Source organism: Trifolium pratense, linkage group LG6 (genome assembly GCF_020283565.1).
Source record: "Trifolium pratense cultivar HEN17-A07 linkage group LG6, ARS_RC_1.1, whole genome shotgun sequence".
NCBI lineage: Eukaryota > Viridiplantae > Streptophyta > Magnoliopsida > Fabales > Fabaceae > Trifolium > Trifolium pratense.
This window is the reverse complement of record NC_060064.1, coordinates 12,376,965-12,395,117: the sequence shown is the minus strand read 5'-3', so window position 1 is coordinate 12,395,117 and position 18,153 is coordinate 12,376,965. Positions and strand designations below refer to the sequence as shown.

General features: G+C 31.2%; 1 protein-coding gene across 1 annotated transcript; it reads right to left on the bottom strand.

The window, feature by feature from the left end:
* Positions 1-5,438: 5,438 nt before the first annotated feature.
* LOC123890568 (protein EMSY-LIKE 3-like) lies at positions 5,439-9,459 on the bottom strand. Its single transcript, XM_045940203.1, has 7 exons — positions 9,313-9,459; positions 9,086-9,195; positions 8,761-8,986; positions 7,740-8,165; positions 6,096-6,167; positions 5,944-5,998; positions 5,439-5,869 (listed from the first exon to the last, which is right to left on the bottom strand). The coding sequence occupies exons 1-7, from the start codon at positions 9,457-9,459 to the stop codon at positions 5,787-5,789; spliced, it is 1,119 nt and encodes a 372-aa protein (XP_045796159.1). The 3' UTR covers positions 5,439-5,786.
* Positions 9,460-18,153: the final 8,694 nt, after the last annotated feature.

The following is an 18,153-nucleotide window of genomic DNA, read 5'->3' as shown; positions in this document are numbered from 1 at the left end:
AATATTTTTACATACGCACCAGTCTGAAATCGAACCCAAGACCGAATGGTTAAGGGACTCAAATATCTACCACTTGTATCACACTCAGAGGCGGCTTGCACACATGTGCAAGGTGTGCGACGGCATCGGGCGTCAAAATTTTAAGGGCCTCAACTCAAAATTTTGAGGTCCTATAATATTACTTATACCTATAAAATATCAGATGTATATTAATAGATTATTTTTTAGGCCCTAAAATAATAGTTATATATTGTTAATGTTCATAAATATCATATGAGTATCAATATATTAGTTATTTATACTCGTAAATATATAACGTCCTTTTTGACGTTATATACAAAGATAATTATTTTGTATTTCTTGTTCCATTTAATTTAATGCAAGATTTAATATTGATAATTTATATGTTTACAAGAATGTTTTTTTTTTATATTATATGCAATTTAAATCGATAATTTTTTTAAAATTTTTTATTTATTTATTAAGGGGCCACTTTTATATTTTGCACAGAGCCTCCTAAAACTCGGAGACACCCCTGATCACACTATATTGGTGAATATAGCGAATTTCATTTTGGTCATTAAAAATAAAAACAGAATATTTTTGTCCTTCCAAAATTATATCAAACGGTCGAACCTTTGTATATATATATCTATTATGTTCAAAAAATGTCAAAATTATTCTCATTACAGAAATAAACGAAACCAAAAAAAAATTAGAAGGACAAAAGCATCCTATTTTTATTTTTAGAAACTAAAATTTACTATATTTTTAAAGGTGAAAAATTTATTTAACCATATGTTTAATATATACTTATACATAAACTTGTTTAAGTATATATGTGCAATGCACTGGATATTTTATTTCGGTCGCTAGGAAAATGCTGCTGACAACTTTGCTCGTGTCGGTGTAAGGCCAGAAATTGGAACACATTGATTTCGTGTGTTCTTGTCCTTCGCTTGTGAGCGCAACAGTTTAGACTCCACCATAATATGTAATTTGGGTCGCTTGTAATTCCAAGTAATTGCATATAGAGAAGAGAAGCAGCCGTTGAAGCAGTATCATAAGAGAGAGAAGAAAACTATTGTTTCAATCTGAATCATTAAACATCATCTCTCTTCACTTTTTTTTTTCTCTTTTTATTTTTTTGTATGGCTGTGATTTAACTAGGCGGTAATGTCCCTACATATAATCCATTTCCATTTGGTATATATATACTAATACAAGCAAGTAATTTGCATCAAAATGGTGCAAATAGCATCTTTATTACTACATACACCACCATAGTACCAAAATTTAGGTTTTCAGCTCTAAGTTTACCGGATGTATGTTGTTATTTATGTCATTTTCTCATCCATGAATGCTTCCGTGCGTTTGAAGACATCAATGGCAGCGATGCTGAATATGATATATCTTTTTGACTTATTATTGAGATGATTAATTGATAAAGCATGTGACAATTAGCTAAATCCAAATAAGACAGAAAAATGACCTTGCATAGCCAAGCCAAAAGAAGGAAAAGACATTTTATGTGAACTAATTTGAGTGATACATGATAATTGATACGATTGGGACAACATACGTAACTCTTATCTAATTAGTTAGGGTATTAATTAACGTTTTGTGCGGGTGATTATAGCCTTAATTATTGATTTGGTTGTTTTGATTGGGACATCATGAGTATTGTTGTTTCATTTTGTAGCCATCAATCGTTTTTCAGTTTGAAATTGTTGGTCCTCTAATGCGTTAAGTCACCTTTAGCATATTGCTGCTTCATTTTCTAGTCACTAGACCTTCTAACAATTACATATTTGCTTATGTCTCGAGTATTTTGTACTTTTGATGGTTTAGCTTGTTTGCTTCACTGGCTTTGCTATTTTTGCTTATGTTAATTAAGTAATTAAGCTTTATAGTTTTTACTTGATGGTCAAATATATTGTCTTGTGACTTTAATTTTTGCCCATGTATTTTCAGCTTCTCTCATTGTATAAGCAAAAGTGCACATTCATTGATTAATTGATACATCTGGTCTCTATTTTTTTTTGTTAGAAAGATACATTTGGTCTCTATATAATTGATTAATATATAGATCAGATACATCAATTATTCAATGAATCTGAAAAGTAAATTTTTGCTTATAATGTGACAGAAAAATGAGGAAGTACTTAGTAGTGCCTATATATATAGATGTAAACAACTCATTAGAAAGTTATCTTCCTCATTTGTAATATTACTCATTACCAATAAATTTTTCTATTTTCATCTGTTTGTTGAAGGCTTTTCAAATAATACCATTGGTTCCAGATTGGATTAAAGGCTGAATAATTATTAATACCACATATTTTAAACTATATGTAAGCCTCAAAACAACACCTTTCAAAGTATGCATTATTTTACATTCGGACACTTATCTCAAGCACAAACTAACTTCGCTATTAGAATGTTTGCAAGTACACCTTCCACCATCAAATTCGATGGCAACACATGAATTATAGTCAAGCACCGCCATTCAAGGAGTCTTTCTTCCACTGATTTGCCGTCGTCATTGTGAGCTTGAGTTTTAGATCGGAACATCGTTCAATCTTCTGCTTTTTGAGGATTCATAACATATTTAAAAATTCTTTTTATAAAAAAAATAGTGAATATTCATATAGTAATACAATTTTTTTTAGGACCATGCTAACTTAATTAGGACCACCTAATTTTTTAGTAATGCAAGTTTTTATGTCATTTCTTCTAATAATATGTAGCAGGCCCACTTTTGATTTACATTGGTTGAATTTATTCTTCCTATTGAGATAAAAGACATAAGCTATGACAATACACACCACCAGACCATACATATATGATCCTTATAATTGTCCTTGCTAAAGGTAGAGGACATGGTTCCACTCCCATTCCAAACAGTTTACCATGCCCTGATTATGAGTTAACGTACAGCTCTTACATATGTATGAAAAATGTGACAACACTATAGAGGAGATGTTTTCTCTCCCCACCCCCCGTGAATCTTTTACCCCCCCTGAATTTCCAATTTTGCCCTTGAAAAAACTTCGGTTTGTAGAAACCGAAGTTTTTTTTTGCCTTGAAAACAAATTTCGGTTTCTAAAAACCGAAATTTACTCTGAATTTGCACTAGTAAAAATTCAGTTTTTGCGAACCGAATTTTTCTGCAAGGACAAAATTGGAATATTGGAGGTATAAAAGATTCACGGGAGGTGGGAAGAGAAAACATCTATAGAGGATGGATAAGAGGTTTCTGGCCCAAGGTTTCAAGTATCCTATCCTATGTCTCACATTGATTAAACTGGTTTTAGGCAGCCCTAACCCACATGCAAGTTGCAACCAATCATTTGTACTTGTAGGATAAATCCTTTACTAATTAAGAAGGTAATACATCCAACTATGTATTAAAATTAGGGTGTCAAAACATTGGGTTCAACCATTCAAACGGTTAATGAGCTCTTCCTAGGACGAATCGTTCAGGAGAACTCGAGTTCGATGCTTGGTGGGAACAATTCTTGGTCAGACTTTATTTACCTTGCGGTCAACCTCTGGATTACTGGGATTCTTTTTTCTAGAAATCAGAGAGATAATACCCTTCAAGAGTTGAGTGCATAACTTCACATCTTGAGCAACAAATTGATGTAATACTTATAATAAAACCCCCTGCAAAGTCTTTACCAAAAAAAAACCCTTCAAGCCAAGGAAACAATGACTTTTTAGGTAGTATGTAGGAACACATGCAATATTTTTCAAAACTACGCAGATCAAATTAACCGTCAAATATATAATTTGTTAAGAGTTTCACATAAGATGATATAATGTATAAACATGAGTTAATAAGTAAAGACAATCTTCACTTTACAAGCTATTTTTTTATGATTGAGTTAGACTCAACCAAAAATTCTAATATGATATTTGAGCTCTATCAAAAATTTCTGGCCACATGCTATCAAATCACTCGGATCACGATCTAGATGTCCAGTCGTGAACGTGAGAGATGTGTATTAAGAGTCTCACATTATATGAGATAAGGCATGAACAAACATAACAGAGGTTGAAACAACACGCACACGCACATGTAGAAAAAGTAGAATTGAAACATAGTATAAATTGAATCCAAGAAGGTAACTTTAAAAGAAGAGAGAAAATGACATCTTTAATAAAATTGGACTTATCAACTGTCATTCTCAAAATATTTTACTTACTTACAATACTAAGTAATAGGTTTGTACAATTTTAATTCAATTTGTCATAAAGTAAAACTAGAATCTAAGTATTTTATGAATTAAATACCTGCAGAGTCGAGTTACAGCACAGTACTACAACATTTTCTGTCATTGTCTATAAACTCATGACGAACACTATTGTATTTTTACTTTCTTAGTTGGCAGGACTGACATATACTCATGACGAACCACATTTGATTTTTATTAATGATAAATATATATTAACGAATAATAGTAATGCAAACAAGAGAAATCACCAAAAGAAGAAAAAAAAAATGATAGTGACTTGCAGACGTTCTACCATCAATTTATCTTTTTTTTACCGAGAAGTTTTTGTAAGTAAAAACTAAAGATTTACACGGTGAAAAACGGATTTCGACTCAATTAATATATTAATTATGGTCAACTATCTTGATCTTTATATTATAAAGAACGTCTGGAAAAATGGGGGAGGAACTCTACCCTTAATAATATATCAGCTACCAGTACACGACTAAATGGATTTGAATCCTCTGCGGTCTTTTTTCTCAAGTTTTTCCTTCTGCCCTCATCTGAGTCATTCACTCATCTCTTTCTCTCTCTTCTATACTATATGTTTTTTTCCTATGTTGATCAACAACAGTTGGATTAGAAAAATGAGAGGACTGAACACAAAATGTTGGAGAGGATCCAATTCCTAAGCTGAACACAATTTGTAATAAACTTTGTGTTATTCTTGGTTGATATCTTGCAATCAATCCCAAGAATTAGATTTTTATTTTTCGCTGCCATTGTGTGCAGACCAATATAGTCAGGTTCACACCCCGGTGCGTAGGATCTTATGACTTTACGAGCTACAACAGGCCAACCGTGCTTTGACTTTGTTCCGGTTCATTTTTGCGCATTTGATGGTCATAGTCGAGTTTCTGAAGTAGGGTCGTAAGGGAAAAACAAGTTGGGCCAAAATTGCTCCTTCAAAACGGGTTTAGCCTTGCAAAACGGGTCAGGTTATAATCATAACCCAAAATTGATCTTCACTTTGTCACAAATATTAAATACAAAACAATAAGACATGTATTATATCTTCAACTTAGCATAGCCCTATATCAACAGCAAAATAAAGAAGGCACAAAACAGAAAGCATCAACTCAGATCAGCTAAAATGAAGATCAAAGAGACTCAACACATATAGCAGTAATTATATTATAATATGTAACTGAGAAATCACTCATATCAAAAAATCACTGACCATATAATTTAAAATTTGATGCAACAAACAAGAACATATGAACTCTTTTCCTGAATAACGGAAAGAGATCGGATTCTCCTTTACACTTTACATTAAACCAAATGGTTAACAGGAGTATAACTCGACAAGTATTGTAATTTGTAACAACTAACAAGTCATATATCAAAGTTTTCATCTCGCATTGCATCAGTCAGCTACTAGCTTGAGCATCATATACTTTGTCTAATGTATATACCTCCATAATTGAATCCAAAAACTAAAGTAAGCATCATATCTATGTAATGAAATATTCACCTTAATTGCAAGGATCAGAATAAATCCTAAAGTCAACTGATATTACCACGGCACGGACCATCATTTCTTGTCCTCCCTGAGTCGTTTTGAAGATTTTGCGGTGCCTCGTCATCATCTGGAAAAACCAAATTTTATACATTCATTCATAAAAACTAGTTATAGAGGAAAATATAATGATAGTATTGTTACCTTCTAACACATTCTCCAGTTTACCGATTGCTTCAAGTAAATCTCTTTCTTGCTCCTGGACCAAATTATACATTCATATAACAAACTTTGTTAGAATTTTCTAAAGACAAATATCTAAAGTAATTGAATGTGTCTCAGAAGACAGGAATTACATGAAGAGTCTGTTTCGCTCTCTCGATGGCAACTGGTTCAGGATTCTCTCTGTTGAAAAGCATATTCTCAACCTGTCAGGTGTAAAGAATTAATGTACAGTGGAATGAGTACAACAAGTGTTTAATTAATTTAATTGCTATGTTCATTAAAAAACAATAAACTCATAATGAGTTTGTTAGAATGTGTGAAAAGTATCCAGTAGTATATAATGATTGTATCATATAGTAATTTAGAATATCTTAGATTAGGAAAACACTATGTACAGCGAAACATAATTCACGAATTTATCACGACTGTGTAACTTACCTATACATAACACCAATACCCGCATGTATTCCGCTAATTCCGGAATTAAAGTGAATACAACTGTTTTGAACATTGAGTTATATATGACCCAAATACATGTTTCGTGAGGTGTGTCGTGAAAAATCATTCGCTGGATATAGCACCTCTCCTTAGATTATCTCTTAGTATTGATTTTTCATATTTTCTGATATTTTATTATTTGTTACCTTATTTATAATAAAATACTATAAGGAAATACATAAATTAATACTAAGAATATAAGATACTTTGTTATTTGTTCCCATATTTAAAAGAGGGATCTTGGTGTGACGGTTGAAGTTGCTAATGTGTGACTCTAGGTAATGTGTTTGAGTAGTGGAATCAATCTTTTGTAAAATGAAATGTAAGGACTCCACAATAGATCTATGATGAATTTAATCCTTTCTAGAGCTCCACTATTGCAGGAATATCAATATGCTTTTATCATTGTGAGTATTCTTTTTCTTCCCTCTACATTCAAACCCTATAATTTAAAGATGGTATTAGAAAAATACCATTCTCCATAACTTGTCGCTATTTTGCTACTGATTTTTCACCCCTTAATATGTTTTCCTTCTGGCAGCCTCTCTTTTCTGCTCATCTTTATTATTCTTAATGACGAGAATATTCTATTCTATCAGTTAGTGCGATATTTGACACCACTGCCATTGCCCTCTAATCCATCATTTTACAATCATCCTTTTGGCTCTTTTCTAATGCTAGCATAGCATTGAGAGAAAGAAAGATGGTTAATATCTAGCCTCAATTTTTGTTACCTCGGATGCAATTTGACCCCAAGTTTTGTCATAGACTTAGTATGGGGGAAGTGTTAGAATATGAAAAGTATCTTATCTTGGTTGTATTGTATCATATATTAATATTAATACGTGGAAGATCATCCAGAGAAAACATTGAGAGCATCAAATCATGAACCAACATGGAATAATCAAAAAGAAAATAAGCATGATACAATCAAGATATGGACGTTGCAGTAATTTATAAATCCAAATTTTCGGGTCACCATAACTATCTCTCCACCTCCTCCTTTATGCCTTCCCCACAGCCAGACCCATGCCATAATCATCAACCATTCATAAACATATGCCGCAATATCGATAATGTTTAATATGATAGATAATGATCATCAATATTTAAAGACATTAACATCTACTGACTACTAGGTGCATTTCCTGGTTGTCACTTCATATCTACAGGTTCCATATATTGCCGATTTTATTTAACTCGTCATTTAATTTCAGTGGAAATGTAACTAGCATAAAACCAATAAAAAAATAGATATGAAATAAGAACTTTCTTACCCCATGGATAACCCTGTGTGTTGGACGAAGCCGAATTACATCAGATTTGTTGTTTAACATGGGAGGCTCGGATGGGTGAAAGGGCTGCTTATTATGATAGTTTCCTTTCGGCACACTCCCTCTTCCACTAGGCGGTAACTGAACACCATAATTGAACTTTTCCTTGGGTGGCTCAGCATTCCCATGTACAAATTGACAGTTTCCTTTCGCCATACTCTCTCTTCCACCAGGCGGCGGTAACTGAGCATCATAGTTGAACATTTCCTTTGGTGGCTCAACACTCCCATGGACAAATTGACAGTTTCCTTTCGGCACACTCCCTCTTCCAATAGGCGATAACTGAGCATCATAATTGAACATTTCCTTGGGTGGCTCAGCATTCCCATGGACGAATTGCACAGTCGTCAGATTGTCATTATACTTCAGCTGGCACAGACAAAATGCAATTAATAAGCCAAATTCAACTATTAATATTGTGTAATTAAAATAATGATAGATATAAAATGAAAGCATATTATGAACTGTCCCATAACCACGATATATCTGTAGAAATGTCCATTTAAGGAAAAAAGTGTTAATAAGATAGTAAGCACATTTGTTTCCTTTTAAAGTCTTCAATGCATTCACTTGTGTTTGGAAAACAATCATGTGGTAACTGATAACCTAATCATAGTGTTACCTCTTTAAAATGTACTTCTGTTTAATGAACGAGGTGGTAGAATTATCCTCGATGTTCCATAAAGAAACAGTGGCATAATGTATGAACAGAAGTGAAACTGGTCTGAGCAAGCATTACATTTAACACATTAGATATATATTAGGGGAACAAGCCGTATGCATCCTACGTACCAAAGAGTTTTGCATATTGTTAGACAAAATTATTTTCCATGAAGCATATTATCAAAAAAAGTGTCTACATAAAATTTCAAGCTACTAATTTTCCATCTTATGCGATTCTGGATGTCTAGAACCTAAACCAAACAGTTTCTAAATGTAGATAGAGTGTAAAATGAACAATTACCACAGTTACATTGCGGCCTATTTTACTCAGAGGCATTGAAGAAGGAATTTGAATAGAACTCAGAGAATCTTGGCTGTGCGGTATGTTCTTCCGAGGATAAGATGCAATGGAGGGTGGAGCTTTCAATCTTATAACTGAATTTCCAATTGGAGCAGACGGACACCCAGTAGTATTAGCATTATTATAAGCCTGAGCATGAGAATGAGATGCCATTTTCCTTTGCTCCCTGCAACATAAAATGTTAAAAATTAGCGAGCTTCTGCATTTCACAATACGGTATCATATAATACAAACAACAGAATAGCACAAAAACATATGCAAACACCTTATCCATTTAACAGTCTCATCAGAGTTTATTCTAGTCAGAATTTCTCCATGTTCAGAATCTGCAATACGTAGTTCCTTCCGTATTTCAGTCAAGAGCTCCTCTTTTCCCTACAGCCACAAACATAATTTAAGCATATGCTTTGCATAAAAAGAGAGAGGGTTTGCATGAGCATATTCAACGAGAGAAACTCAATCGCAGAAAACATGTTTAGAATAAATATTTACCCAAGTAAGAAGTTCTGATTGAGCAATAAAAGCCTTCAACAAGGAACTGTAAGCATGAATTTCCAGACAGTGAATATTCTGTTCCATGTTCACTGCAACCCTCATCCCATTAGGATCTGTAACCAATGAACTCAAGAGGTCAGTCATTAATCTGCATTTACAACATCTGTAGCATCTATTGATATTACTTCACATGATGCATTAAACCTTTACTTGAATTGATAAAATCTAAAGAAACAACAATAACTAGAGTTACTCAAAGAAAAGAGGCAAAGGTTATTAGAACTTGGAAATATCATAATTACTTATTTTCCCTAGTGACCAACAAAATGCCTGAAGTTGTTAGTGACATAAAATGCGCGCAGCAGCTAAAAGGCATATACGTAAAAAACACACAATAAATGACATAAAATCAATGGCATTTAAGATCAATAACCTGAACATCTTTTAAATTAGGTGAAGTATAAATGCTTATGCTACTAAATCCTGACTCCTGAGCAAAAAGATACATCTTTCCAGCATATCAGATGTACAAACAAAACGAACGCAAACTACGTAGTAACAAAACATAGTGTTTTACACAAACTCACTAGTATTTTCCACCAAAAGCAATCATTTTTGAGACCAACAGAACAACAAAAATAAGACTTCTCCCCCAAGTAACAAATCAAAATCATTCACTCGCAAGTAATGCACATTTTCACAAAGTAATTTACCTCTACTACATGTGGACCAAGACACCAAGTATACTTCTACTGGGTCAACCTCATTAGGTCTAATGCATCATAGAATAAGACAAAAAATTCATGAAGAATCAATGTCAAGGGTCTAGTGGGTCATAACACAAAAAACACCTATGATCCTGTTATCAACTATTTCATGGGTCCCATTTTTTCAATAAACAAAAACACCAACCTTTGCAGACCCAAAGGTTTCACCTTTGCAGACCAAAAAGGTTTCACCTTTGCAAACCCAAATACAAGAGCAGTAAAAAAATCATAAAATTGAAAAATTTGACGAAAAGGGTCAAAATAAAAAACATGTCACAAATAACCTAGGCAGAAAACAAACACTGTCGGCCATTGTTTTCATTATTAAATTATTAAATCAACCACAAAGGATCAAACTTTTAGTACTTGAAGACAAAACAAAAACAAAAACAACCTAGTATTTGTTTAATCACACTTCAGTTACATAAAATTCATAAAATAAAGCAAAAAACACAAACATGTGACCAATGTCACAATGCAAAATTCTAGTATAAAAAATGCAAGAAAATGTGAAAGTAAATGATGAAGTTAACATGAAAAAAATGGTGGGAAAATAGAGAGAGAGAGAGAGAGAGAGAGAGAGAGAGAGAGAGAGAGAGAAAGAGAGAGGGAAGGTTTACCGGTGATGCGGTGGTTGGTGGAGTGAATGTGAGAGTGAGTGAAGTCCATGATGAGTAAACCACCACCCTTTTTCCTACTCTGCTGAAAAAAACTGTGTGTGTGTGTGTCTATGAGGCGAGTTTGTAGCAATGTTTTCTGTGAAAATGCTTACATAAAACGTACTATATTTTTTTTTTGAAGGAACGTACTATATTTATTTAATTTAATTACTTAAAAAATATTTTTTATTTTTTTTTATTTTTTTTTCTTCAAAAAATATTTGACTTTATTTTTTTGACCCTGATATTTAATGACTTAATTAAAGAAAACAATAATATTAAGGTAGAATTATTTAGGCTAAATTGCATTTTTGGCCCCCTAAGTTTCAGAAAGTTGCAATTTTGGTCCCCTATATTTCAAAATAGCACTTTTGGCCCCCCATATTTACTCTCTTTTGCAAAAGGTCAATTTGACCAAGTCAATGCTGATGTGGCAAGTCACTTAAGTGACTCAGCTGCCACATCAATTTTTTTTATATACTTTTTCCATCTATCTAATAATTTTTAAAAAAAGAAAAAGGAATGGAAGTGATGAGATCTATCTGAAATTTATCTTTAAGGTGATCTTCACTCTCAATATTGTTGGATTCCATCTACTGCTTTGAGCAAAGAAGATTCCTTCTTCAGTGACATAGGAGGTGCCACCACCTCTTTACTCAATCAACATCTTTCTGCTTCTCTGATTCCTTCTTCAAAACCTTACCATCCACCACCGTTGTTTGCTCTCTGGATTAACTTGCTCCGGCGAAGTCTGTACGGGAGCCAAATTAGCTGAATTTTCATGTATCTTATCTGAATTTAATGAATAAGTTTCAATCTTTCAAGAGTGATCACTCTCGGCCTTCTAAATCGAACACTGAAAATCGTTGGATTTTCATCCTCATGCTTCACCGGTCTTGGTCTTTTCCTCTTTGGTGCTGCAAAATCATCAAACCAGAATAAAATTAATTTCAATAATGAGTATGAAAAAGTGGATATTACTGAGAATTAAGATTATGATAAAGAACAAACCAATTGTACAAATTGGAGTAGCGGAAGAACTTGAATTTTGAGGCGGTGAAGAAATCCTTGACTTTGCAACACTAGCAGAAGATATCCTTGACTTCTTCCATTCCATTTTTTTTTGTTTTTATTTTATTTATTTTATTTTAAATATTAGATGGCAAAATTAAAAGCTGATGTGGCAGCTGAATCACTTAAGTGACTTGCTACATCAGCATTGACTTGGTCAAAATTGACTTTTTGCAAAAGGAGATAAACATAAGGGGCCAAAAGTGTTATTTTGAAATATAAGGGGCCAGAATTGCAACTTTCTAAAACTTAGGGGACCAAAAGTGCAATTTAGTCAATTATTTATTTAAAGACCTTTTTATCCCTCATTTAATGATTTTACTTTTTAGTCAGGTAGCCATAAATTCCACCTGAGATGATTTTATTTTTCATATTAATGAGTGTATTTAATACTCTATAATTTTTTATAAAGATTTTTTTTTTAAACAATTTTATAAAGATTTTTTTTTTAAGGTAGAAACAATTTTATAAAGATATTTCTATTTCTATAAAGATATATTTGTAAAAACATTTAATAACGAATAACAATTAATTGATTCAAGTGATAAAGATTTTAGACCTCTTAATTCGAAAGGAATACGCTTTTGGTATTTATAAATATCTCAATTTTTTTAATTATTTTTACTAAATAAAATATATTCATTAATTCAAATTAATGAGAGTACATCGATGCAATACAAATTCAAAATCGCTAAAAACAAAAAAGAATGAACCTACGAACAAACTCACAACATCCGTGTTGATGACATATTGCATAAAGCCTACATATTTGACTATATTGAAGTGTCTGAAGTATCCATCCATCCGGATCTGTAGCGTTGATGACACAAAAATTATTGATTGGATCAACACTGGATCAAACTTAATCCTTCAACATGAAACAAATGAACACTGCACTAAGGCGGGACAACAATACTCCGTACTAAGACGAAAAAATCAAAACAAACGTGATGAAATCACAAAAACAAACAAAATATATGTGGAAATCACATTTATTTAATTAAAATAGATAGAAAAACGATTTGGAGAGGTCATCCTAGGCCTAAATTGACGCTAAATCACACATCTCCCGTAGATCAAAAAGAAGAGAAAAAGTGGTGACGATTAGGGTTAGAAGATGAGAAGAAGTTTTAGTCCTTATAAAAAAAAATTAACAAGTTTTAGTCCCCAGTTCAATAAGTTTTAAGGCCTAATTGAATTTAACTTATTTTTGAGTTTATGAAAATAGTTAGTGCAAATAAATAAAGTTTTATGTTAACTCATAAGTTTTCACTAACAAAAATTGTATTTTTATAAGCTACTTTACTCATAAACCAATTTGAAAAGCTTATAATAATACCTAAAAACTTATTTATTTGCATAAGTTATTTCGCATAAGTTAAAAATTACGTAAATCCAAACGGGTCCTTATTCCCTAGATATTTTGCATGAAAACTTTTAGTAATTACTTTTAAGCAACTCATGTGTATTCTTCACATTTCTTAATGAATTTTTTATTCATATTCATAATATTATAAAAATATCTTTCACAAAATTTTAGATTTTTCTTTTATCAAAAATTGAATTAAACTAGAACTTTGACCCATGCGGTGCATGGGTCTAATTAGCTGTAATATGTAACAATAAAAAATAAAATACAAAAATTCTAAGAGCATTTTCAATAAGAGTAGTATATGGAATTTCATGAACTAATTATTCTATATTTGTTTATGTGCTTATTTTATATTTTATATATTTTTTAAATAATTTTGGAACCACATCGTTTTGATTACTTATTAAAAAAAATTGATGATAACTAAAGGTTAAAATATTGATGATAATTAAAGGTTAAAAAAAATTAAAGACACAATCAAGAACATAAACTTAAGTAGACATCCATAAATAAATAAAAATTGTGATTAATTTCGCCATTCAAATTTATTGAAAACAGGGTTAACATATTAGGATTCCTAAATTCTTTCATAATTGAATCGCATGTTTTAGCGGTTGAAAGATTTTATTGTAAGTAAGGGATGCAGGTTCGATTCCCATCGTAGACAAATCTGTATTTTTTGAATATAAAGTTGCAATAAAAAGAAAGAGAAAATGAGAGGGGAAAATTTCTGGTTTAGGGTTAGCTTATGTTAGCAAGCTTATAATATAAGAGATAAGAGATTATCGGTTTTTAATTGTTTAAATTGTGCAACGAAAATTGATGTTGCTTAATTGTCGTATGAAATCTTTCCTATGAAAGTTGATGGAGCTTAACACTTTGTGGACATAATTTAAATCACAATTGGTCTGCTAGTGCATATTGTATCAATTGATCATCGGTTAATATTAAGTCTGCAATGTTAAAATCAAAATAATGAATGTGATTAGTGACATGACTATGGTTGTGTTTGGTTGTATTGCAAAAAAAATTGATTTAGCAGAATTGAGTTTGATAATAACTTTTCAAATTACACGTGATAATAACTTTCCAAATCTCACATGATAATTATTCTCTAAATTTATGATCCGGTAGAAAAAAAATCATTGATCAGGAAAGACATAAAAATATTTCGCGATAAATAATATAGTCAACGATAATTTTGATATGATATACTTTTAAAATTGATGCTGCTTATCAATTATTGCACATAATTTTAATCACAATTGATATACTTGCCATAGTGGTTGGAAATATTGCCTTGTACTGAAGGGTTGCGGGTTCGAATCTTAGTCAAGACAAAATTGTATTATTTTTTAATAAAAATTGCAAGATAAAATGGAGGGAAAACGGGGAAAACAAATTAGGGTTTAGAGTTTGCTCATGTATACAAGCTTATAATACGAGAGAGAGGTGAAGCGGTGGTGTGGAAAATTTGATTTAGGGTTCAATGAGTGAGGTATATTTGCAAAGTTGATTTAGGGTTCAGTGAAGCAGTGACAATTTATCTGAGAAAAAGTTTGAAGAGAAATTGATTTGAAAAGAAAACAATGAGGAAACGTGTTGACTAATAATAATAATAATATTGGAATAATTTGTTGTTTTTTTTCTTTCTATTTTTTAAAAGATAATAATTTGATTAATTTTTTTAGTGATTTCTAATATATATATATATATATGCGACGGATATAGCGACCGAACTTCTGGTCGCTAAAGATCAGTCTCCAATTCGGTCTCTATAATTATATAGCGACCGATTTAGCGACCGATTTTTTTTTTAATTTGACGCTCAAAATATTGGTCTCTAATTCGGTCTCTATAGCGACCAAATTAATTCGGTCGTTAAATCGGTCTCTAAAAGCGAATTTTCTAGTAGTGGGTGTAATATGTAACAATAAAAAAAAATACAAAAATTCTAAGAGCATTTTCAATAAGAGTAGTATAGGGAATTTAATGGACTAATTATTCTATATTTGTTTATGTGTTTATTTTATATTTTATATATTTTTTAAATAATTTTGGAACCCCATCGTTTTGTTTACTTATTAAAAAAAAATTGCTGATAACTAAAGGTTAAAAAATTGATGATAATTAAAGATTAAAAAAAAACTAAAGACATAATCAATAACATAAACTTAAGTAGACATCCATAAATAAATAAAAATTGTGATTAATTCTGCCGTTCAAATTTATTGAAGACAGGGTTAACATATTAGGATTCCTAAATTCTTTCATAATTGAAGCACATGTTTTAGCGGTTGAAATGTTTTATTGTAAGTAAGGGATGCAGGTTCGATGACAAATCTGTATTTTTTTAATATTAAGCTGCAATAAAAAGAAAGAGAAAATGAGAGGGGAAAAAATTTAGTTTAGGGTTAGCTTATGTTAGCAAGCTTATAATATAAGAGATTATCGGTTTTTAATTGTTTAAATTGTACAATGAAAATTGATGGTGCTTAATTATCGTATGAAATCTTTCCTATGAAAGTTGATGGAGCTTAACACTTTGTGGACATAATTTAAATCACAATTGGTCTGCTAGTGCATATTGTATCAATTGATCATCGGTTAATATTAAATATGCAATGTTAAAATCAAAATAATGAATGTGATTAATGACATAACTATAGTTGTGTTTGGTTGTATTGCAAAAAAAAATATGATTTAGCAGAATTGAGTTTGATAATAACTTTCCAAATTACACGTGATAATAACTTTCCAAATTACACGTGATAATAACTTTCCAAATTTCACATAATAATTATTCTCTAAATTTATGATCCGGTAGAAAAAAAATCATTGATCAGGAAAGACATAAAAATATTTCGTGATGAATAATATAGTCAACAATAATTTTGATATGATATATTTTTAAAATTGATGGTGCTTATCAATTATTGCACATAATTTTAATCACAATTGATATACTTGCCATAGTGGTTGGAAATATTGCCTTGCATCGAAGGGTTGCGAGTTCGAATCATAGTCAAGACAAAATTGTATTATTTTTTAATAAAAATCGCAAGATAAAATGGAGGGAAAACAGGGAAAACAAATTAGGGTTTAGAGTTTGCTTGTGTATACAAGCTTATAATATAAAAGATAAAAGATATGCATTCTTAAGTGCCAAAAACTTAAAAGTTCATATTTAATGCATCCCATATAAAGATACTGTTTGACTTGACTTTTTTCCTTTTTTTTTTCCTTGGAAAATAAGAAGTTAGGTCAACCAACAATTTTTAAAAGCTCTAGTAAGAAAAAATAAGCCTCTATATTTTAAGAAAAATTATAATATATTATCAAACATAATCCCTCCATCCAAAATTATAAGGAAAAAAACTAACTTTTTTGTCCCAAATTATAAGGGAAAAAATAATTTTCAAGAATGTTTTTCCCATATTCTCTCTCTCCCCTTTTCTCAATAAGCAACCACCAATAAAAATTGATTTTACATCTTCCTATGCAATTTACTCCAATGAAAACCCACAAAAACATATTTCAAATTCTCATGTTTTATTTTTTTTTTAATAAATGTGATTTTTTTTATTTTTCCTCATAATTTGGGACGGAGTATCTTTTAACCTTATTATAATAAAAAAACAACTTTTAACTTTTTTTTTAAAAAAAAGTAAGATTCACCAAACAAATTTAATTTTAGTTTTAAAGCTATTATTGCTTGCTTTATGATTAAAATAACTTTTACACCTAAAAAAAGCTGGACCAAACGGTACCTAAGAAAATAAACTTTTGTGTGAGATTTCTATAATGTACTATACATAACCGCGTAAAAAAATTCAAAATTTTGAATGATACATGAGTTGACTTAAAAGTAAGAATAAAAATTTGTGGCAAAAACATTTGGGGACTATTGTACCAAAAAAATATATTTGGGGACTAAAACTTATAATTTTTTATATTAATTAAAAATATTTATAAGGAACAAAAATTTATTAACCTCAAATTTTATTTAGTTTTTTGATTCATATATCTTAATTTTTTCATAAATTTTATGTTACTATCCTTTTGTCTAAAAAGAAATTAAAAATGATGGTTTGAGAGGCGTCGTTATCCAAAAAGCGAACCAAATTAAGTCGCAGCAAACAAATTTTTTGATTTACAATTACAAAGACATAGATTCAAATCTTATTGTCAATGTGAGAAACGAGCACCATATAACATAACCATTAATCGTATAAATATATCTTCAGCTCTCAAATCCTATTATCAATGTGAGAAACGAGTAGTCGAGTACCATATAACCATTAATCTTATAAATATATCTTCAGCGCATTTTGAGTATGTAGATTTATTGAAAGTTCTAAGGGCCCGTTTGGTGCGCATGATAGGATATTGACAGGATAGGATAAGAAGCTGGATAAGGATATGATAGGATAGTGATAGGATAAGCACTTATCATTAGGCATGGCAATGGGTACCCGCGGGTACGGTTTTTACCTTCCCCGTTCCCCATACCCGAATCATTGATAAATACCCGTTCCCCGCCCATTACCCGACGGGGATGAAAAATTGAACCCAATCCCCGTCCCAAATGGGTTCGGGTATCCCCGAACCTTGCCCTGCCCTGCTGAACCTTACCCGAACCCAAAATTTTCCCGAACACTGACATACATACAATACAAAAAATTTCAAATAATAAAGTACAAACCAAAATTTCAATGCATTAAACATACAAATGAAATGATATTCCAAAATATCAAACAAAATTATCAAAATCATAAAAGAGTACCGGTACAAACCAATATTCCAAAATACTGTCAAAACAACCACATAACCAAGAATGTTCTACATCATTGTTCACTGAAATTGCTAAAAAAACAAATAACTAAGAACCATTGTTCATTAAAAATCCTAACTCAAGTAGATAAATTATATGATCTGTGACATTATAAATAAATAAATAGGGGTAATA